The sequence below is a fragment of the Sceloporus occidentalis genome, unplaced genomic scaffold (genome assembly GCF_023333645.1).
Source record: "Sceloporus occidentalis isolate IW3139 unplaced genomic scaffold, rSceOcc1.0.p SCAF_3, whole genome shotgun sequence".
NCBI classification, from domain to species: Eukaryota; Metazoa; Chordata; class Lepidosauria; order Squamata; family Phrynosomatidae; genus Sceloporus; species Sceloporus occidentalis.
Genome location: NW_028316983.1, coordinates 77,091,047 through 77,097,843, shown reverse-complemented (window position 1 = coordinate 77,097,843; position 6,797 = coordinate 77,091,047). Strand labels below are relative to the sequence as shown.

General features: G+C 44.1%; 1 protein-coding gene across 1 annotated transcript in view; it reads left to right on the top strand.

The window, feature by feature from the left end:
- Nucleotides 1–5,499: 5,499 nt before the first annotated feature.
- Nucleotides 5,500–6,797, top strand: part of SPATA6 (spermatogenesis associated 6) — a 40,775-nt gene continuing 39,477 nt past the window's right edge. The window contains exon 1 of the mRNA XM_089515098.1: nt 5,500–5,707. Coding sequence (XP_089371224.1) covers nt 5,645–5,707 — 63 coding nt within the window. The 5' untranslated portion in view covers nt 5,500–5,644. The remainder of the gene's footprint in view (nt 5,708–6,797) is intronic.

The following is a 6,797-nucleotide window of genomic DNA, read 5'->3' as shown; positions in this document are numbered from 1 at the left end:
TCTCCCAACCCTAATGATTATATCTGTACCTTGCTGGGACTGTTAGATGTGGTTCTGTCTCTTGATATCCAATTAGCATTCATAAAACAATGTGCCTTTTGTTAGGCAAGGCTGCTGCCTGCCTCAATTTCTGATCTTTGTCCACTATAATTCAATGCCCTCTTCAAATCCATATTAGACTATGCCAGTGGGAAATGCAAGGGGCCACCTTTGAAATGTCAGTTGGTCGAGAAAACAGGTATTAGAAATACAAAATAAAGCTACTCAGGAAGCTTTAACGGGCCCACAATCCATATAACCATGTTGGCCATATAGCAAATCTAATAACATCAAAAATGCTAAAACCTGAAACTAATACATTTAATGGACCAACCAAAATGCACAATATACATGTTGCAAGCTTTTGAAGCTCCACTGGCTTCTTCATCAGATAAGGTGTTAAAAACCATACAAGAGGGAAAAAATTGGAAGATGTTAGTAATAGGCCTGCATTTTGCCATGGCCCTGTTCAGACCGGCCATTAAGGCTGACCTGGGGGTGGAGTCGGGCCGTCGCATCCACATGATGCACACACCGACTCCATCCTTCAGGGTGCCATGACGCCATACACTGCTCCACATAGTGCGTGTCATTGTCATGGTGCTCCTCCGGCGCTGCATCCATACTATGCAGCACCGAAGGAGTGTCGCCAAGCCAAGCCATGGCAACATGGTCATGGCACCCTTTCCAGGTCGCAAAAAGGAGCTGTTTTTTTGCGACTCTTTTTTGCACCCTGAAAAGGCCAGATTGGGACCACAGCATGCAGTTGCCATGGCCCTGATCTGGCTGAAACAGCCCCTATGAGTCAGAAATGACTTGAAGGTACACAACAGTAACAACATCTTGCATCATGCTCCCTTGGTATCCTATGATAGGATCACTATAAATTGGAAACAACTTGAAGGTACAAAAAAAACAACAAGGATATAAAAAACGGCTCAGAAGTTAGTAACAGAATATATAATTGTAAAGCATGAGAATATTTCTTTTACAAACATTATTATTATGTAACAGTCTCTATTGTGGAGTCACTTCTTTCTTCATCAGTTGTGGTCATCATTTGTACATTTATACATAGTAACCAGAGAAAGATCCTTTGGAGATGTGATGCCTCATCTCATAACAGTGGACTAGAGTTCAAATGGGGTGGTGCAGGGGCAGAAGCTCAGTTCACAGTAGTAAAATGTTCTCCCCAGAGACATTCACGTGCTACAAATCTGATGAGTTTTAGGTGTGGTTTTATTTTACTGGGCATTTTCATTTTCTGCCCAAGTCAGCTGACATTTGTAGAAAATCTACTAAACTGTGTTACCAAATCTATCTGCATCTTGTTGTTTGCTTGTACTTTAAGAACTTTTAAACGTTTTATTTATTAATGAAGACAGTGAGATGCCTTGAAAGCCAGATAAATTCTGAAGTGGATTAATTCATTTGAGAAATAAATGTCAAAGTGTTGCTCTAATTCGAATGCAGCCCCTCCTACTGCAGCTTCTTACATCTGTCACAAAAGAGGATTGCCAATTATCTGCAATGTAATCTGTGAGTCTGCAAGATTTAATTTGTAACTTAATGAATAGCCGATGGCCAGTTTTTTAAATCAGGGGGGCTGCAAGCTAACCTATTTATTTACATTTTGAACCCAAGAGTGTAGGGTTTCTAAGTATTCCCATCAAGATATTATCAGCTATAAACATCATCTTTTTAATCTATACAATTACAGCATTATGATTCCACTTTGACTGCCATGGCAACATTGTGTGAAATCCTGGGATCTGCAGTTTGTGGAAAGATATTTAGAATTCTGAGCAAGAGAATCCCTTTAGTCTCAGCAAACATCAAACCCCAGGAATCTGTAGGATGTTGCCATGGTAGCTGAACTTGAATCATATTGCTATAATTGTATAGTGTGAAAAGGTCCCAATTCAGTTGTTGCAGTGTATTTCTCTTTAAAATCTATATCCTCTGAGAAAGATCCTTTGTGTTACTGCAACAGGAAACAAGAAAGAAAGAATTAAAGATGGACCATCCTTCTGAAAATGAGCAGCTGTAATTGTTTATCAACCTGTAGCTTTTAATATTTTAAAAATGCATCTGTATTGAAATTTGGTACTACAGTCGTCCCTCCGCATTTGCGGCTCTGACTTTTGCAGATTTGATTATTCATGGATTTTATTGGTATGTTCCCTCTAGGAATATCTAGGTCCTCCAGCACCACTCCATGGTCAACTTTAACCAAACGCCACACCGAAGGACCTAGAAATTCCTAGAGAGAACACTCCACTAGGCATTTGTAGCTCCTCCAGCGCAATTCTATGGTCAATGTTTGGCAGCTGTTGACCACAGAGTTGCACTGGAGGACCTTGAGATGCCTAGAGAGGTGTTCTCTCAGGTAAAGGCATAGTGTTTTTGTTTTTTATGTTTTTTCCACCTTCATGGGGGTCCTGTGACCCTAACCCCAGCAAATGTGGAGGGATGAGTGTATATACAAATTATTTCTTATTACGTATAATTGTAGTTACAGGTTATCATTTAATAGACTGATGATCAATCCACCCAATTTTAAAAGATTAACAATAATTATTTTGGGGGAAATCACACAAAACTACTGATTTGTAAATGACAATTTTTATTTGGGACCTGCCCCCCCCCCCTTTTTTTTTCTTTCTTTCTTTCTTCCTTTTACTTCTGCAGACTAAAGCGTGCTTTTCCTCACTTCTTACCTTTGGGAGGGGATTTCTCCTTCTCTTTTAAAACAAATGTTCTTGCTTGCTCTAAAAAAAGCTGGCACCCAGAGCATCTGGAAGGCCAACATTTGGAAACCTCTGCTTTACAGTTGCTCTGGAGAGCCAGCATGGCGTACTGGTTTGAGCATTGGACTATGAAACCTACTGTTGGACCTTGGGCAAGTCACACTCTCTCAGAGTGTGCTTTCAGAGGAGGGCAAATCTTGCTCAGAAAACTCCATAACAGCTTCATCTGAGGGTTGCTATAAGTTGGTAATTACTTGAAGATACACAACAACAATGTAAACTGATAGAGCTGCTTGGCTGATATAAATCAACAGAGTTGCCTGTATTTCTGGATTCTCTTTATGAGTACTATAGCTATGGGATCTCTCCTAATGGACCTCTGCATCTCTGGAGTAACCTTGTGGGTGTGACTGTGGGGACTGGCATAAGGTAGTGGTTTGAACAGTGGACTATGACTCAGGAGGCCAGAGTTTGTTTTCCGCTTGGCCATGAAGCCCACCGAATGACCTTGGGCAAGTCACACTCTCTCAGCCTCAGGGGAAGGCAGTGATGAACCTAACTCTGAACAAATCTTGCCAAAATCACCCCCAGTATAGGTATATTTATTTAGAATATTTACAGTCCTCCCTCCGTATTTGTGGGGAATCCATTGTAGACCCCCGTGAATTTGGAAATTTGTATATATTCAAGCCCCATAGCTTTGAATGGCTGCGTGCTTCTGCGTGTGGCCATGTGCATGTGTCACAGATGCATGCACCATTAACTTTAATGGAAATCACCCCTCTGTGAATAATCAAAACCGCAGATCTGAAGTCCGTGAAAATGGAGGGGCAATTGTATACGAGCGGCTTACACATTTCCCTGCCCTTAGGCTTACAATCTAAAAAGACAAGACACAGAGATTTATCGCACCGGGTTCTCAGCCCGGCCCGGCAGGAAACGGAACGAGTGGGGGACAGATTTTACCGCACACACCCGTCCCTCACTCGTTCCGTTCCCCTTCTTTTCCCTTCTCATTCAGAACAGTTCTCAAAAATTTCCCCCTCTGGAACGGATTAAGAACGGAAGAGAGGCTGAACGGAACGAATGAGGGACAGGTGTGTGCGGTAAAATCCGTCACCCACTCTTTCCGCACTCGTCCCTGCTCCTTCTGTTCCGTGCTCAGAACGGAACGGAAGGAGCCAATGCGGTAAAGCTCACAAAAGGAGAAGGGAATGGCAGTGGGGAAGGGGGAAAGTCCAGCAGATCTTCTCTCCCTCTGAGGCCTGGACCATGGCAGATGGACTGGAGGGAGGGCCATTCTTTTTCAGGCAAGGCCAGATGGAGCTGGCCTGCCATTCTCTTCCTCTGGATGAAAGTGAATGGAGGGAGGGCCTGTCAGAAATGACTTGAAGTCAAAGGCCTTCATGGCCGGCATCCATAGTTTTTTGTGGGTGATTTGGGCTATGTGGGCATGTTCTGGAAGTTTATTCCTCATGTTTTGCCAGCAGCTGTGGCTGGCATTTTCAGAGAATGTTGACATGAAAGAGAGCTGGATGTATATATACTGTGTGACCCTGGGTAAAAAGGAAAGTCCATGTTAATCTGTGTATTGTTCTGTTTGGATGGCAGGGCCTCAGGGTGGGAGGATATGCAAAGGAGGGTTAGTCTTCCCCATTTGCATTTGCTGAGTCCTGATTTTGGTGTTCTTCAGGACTGGTAGCCAAACTTTGTTGACTTTAAGGGTTTCTTCTTTCCTGTTGAAGTTGTCCAAGTGTTTGTGGATTTGGACAACTTAAACAGGAAAGAAGAATTCCAAACTGTCCTCCATGTTGTATCTCAGTGGCAGCCAAACTGTGCCCTTTTAAGAGATTTTTGTTGGACTTCATCTCCCAGAAGCCTCAGCCATGTTGGCTAGTAGCCTGGGATTCTGGGAACTGAAGTCCAAAATCCCTTAAAGAGCACAGTTTGGGGACCACTGTTACACACAAATATGGCTATATGTGTTGAATCAGTGGTTCTTTAAATGATTTTGGACTTCAGCTCCCAGAATCCCAGGCTTTTGGCCAACATGGCTGAGGCTTCTGGGAGCTGAAGTCTAAAATCACAGTTTGGGGAGCACTGCCCTAGGGACACTCTGGGGAATACTTTGCTTATAGGGAAACATATAGGTAACATCTCCAGTGCTTCTCTATGGTCAAGTCCCTCCTGTTTCCCTCTGGGCAAGTATTCCCCAATGATTCTCTATGCAGTGGTCCCCAAACTGTGCCCTTTAAGAGATTTATTTGGACTTCTTCTCCCAGAAGCCTCAGCCATGTTGGCCAATAGTCTGGGATTCTGGGAGCTGAAGTCCAAAATCCCCTTAATAAAGAGCACAGTTTGTGTGTGTGTGTGGGAGGGAGGACCACTGATTTCTAGGAGTTTACATTTCTAAGGTAGTGCTTTGAGCTTCTCCCACCACACTCTTAAAACTCTGCTAGGTCGTTTTAACTGCGCTGACTGCCTCCTGTTGCATTTTGGGGTTTGTAGTTCAATGAGGCTTAAGAGCTCTCTGGCTAAGTGGTCTTAAACGTCCCTTCCCGAACTATATGTCCCAGAATGCAACAGGAAGTAGCCAGAGCAATTAAAGTGACCTAGCTAGCAGAGTTTTAAGAGTGTATAGGGCGATATACCGGAAGTGATGGTGGTTTGGAATGTTTCTTTCTAGCCTCCCCCTTTGGCCTCAGAACAAGCAGCAAGGGATCCGTTAGCCACGCCCCCTCAGGCCCTCACGCAGCTAGCGTTGGGGTTGCTATGGAAACAGTGCTTCAGGCGCAAGCGCAGTCCTATCAATAGCTTCCAATCTTAGGAAGAGAGAAAGAGGCAGAGACGGTTCGATGCCGCCGCCGCCGCCGCCGCGCAAGGCCTTCGCTTGCTCTCTGGAGCTCCACATCCGCACGGTGAGAGGAGGAGGAGGAGGAGGAGGAGGAGGAAAAAAGTGTAAAACACACTGCAGAAATAATCCATCTTGAAACCGCTTTAACTGCCCTGGCTCAATGCTAGGGAATTCTGGGAACTGTAGTCTTCTGAGACATCCAGCCTTCTCTGTCAGAGAGAGCTCTGGTGCCACAATAAACTACAGTTCCCAGGGACCTCTGGCACTGAGCCAGGGCAGTTAAAGCGGTCTCAGACTGGATCCTCATTATTGCTGCAGTGTGTCTGTGAGGCATTTAGACTCTACAAACCGTCAGTTCAGTCCCAGCATTCCATAGCAGTTCAAAGTGGTGTCAAAGCTGGGTTTATTCCTGCAGTGCAAGATGCACCTCTGCTCTGGCTGCATCCCACGCAGTGGTTTGAGTAATGGACTGTATGACTCTGGAGACCAGGGTTATACACTCATCCCTCCATATTTGTGGCTTTGATATTTGCAGATTTGATTATTCACAGATTTTAATTAATATGTTCTCTCCAGGAATATCTGGGTCCTCCAGCGCAACTCTATGGTCAACTTTAACTAAAAGTTGCACTGAAAGACCTAGAGATTCCTAGAGAGAATACTCTGCTAGGCATTTCTAGCTCCTCTAGTGCAGTTCTATGGTCAGTGTCTGTTGGATATTGGGCACAGAGTTGCGCTGGAGGACCTAGAGATCCTTAGAGAGGATAAAAACATGGCATTTTTGTTATTTGTGGTTTTCCACATTCACGGGGGTCTTGTGCCCCTAACCCCAGCGAATACGAGGGACAAGTGTATTTGCTTCTCGTTGTTCTTCAGGTTCAAACGAAAGGCCCCACCATCATTGGGGAAGCCTCCCTGATCTATGCCCACCATTGTGTGGGGTCATAGGCGTTTTCTTCCCATCAATCCTCCTTCTTGCTTTCAGGCTATGCTTTTATTGCTTCCCCCCCTTTCCTAATTTATTTATATAATTTATATGCCGCTTTTCTTCAAAAGGGAGCCAAGGCGACTCACAGATAAAATGGTTTTAAAACTTTGCAATAAAAATGGGAAAACAGTTAAAATCATCATGCTAAAACCATCATGCTAACAAG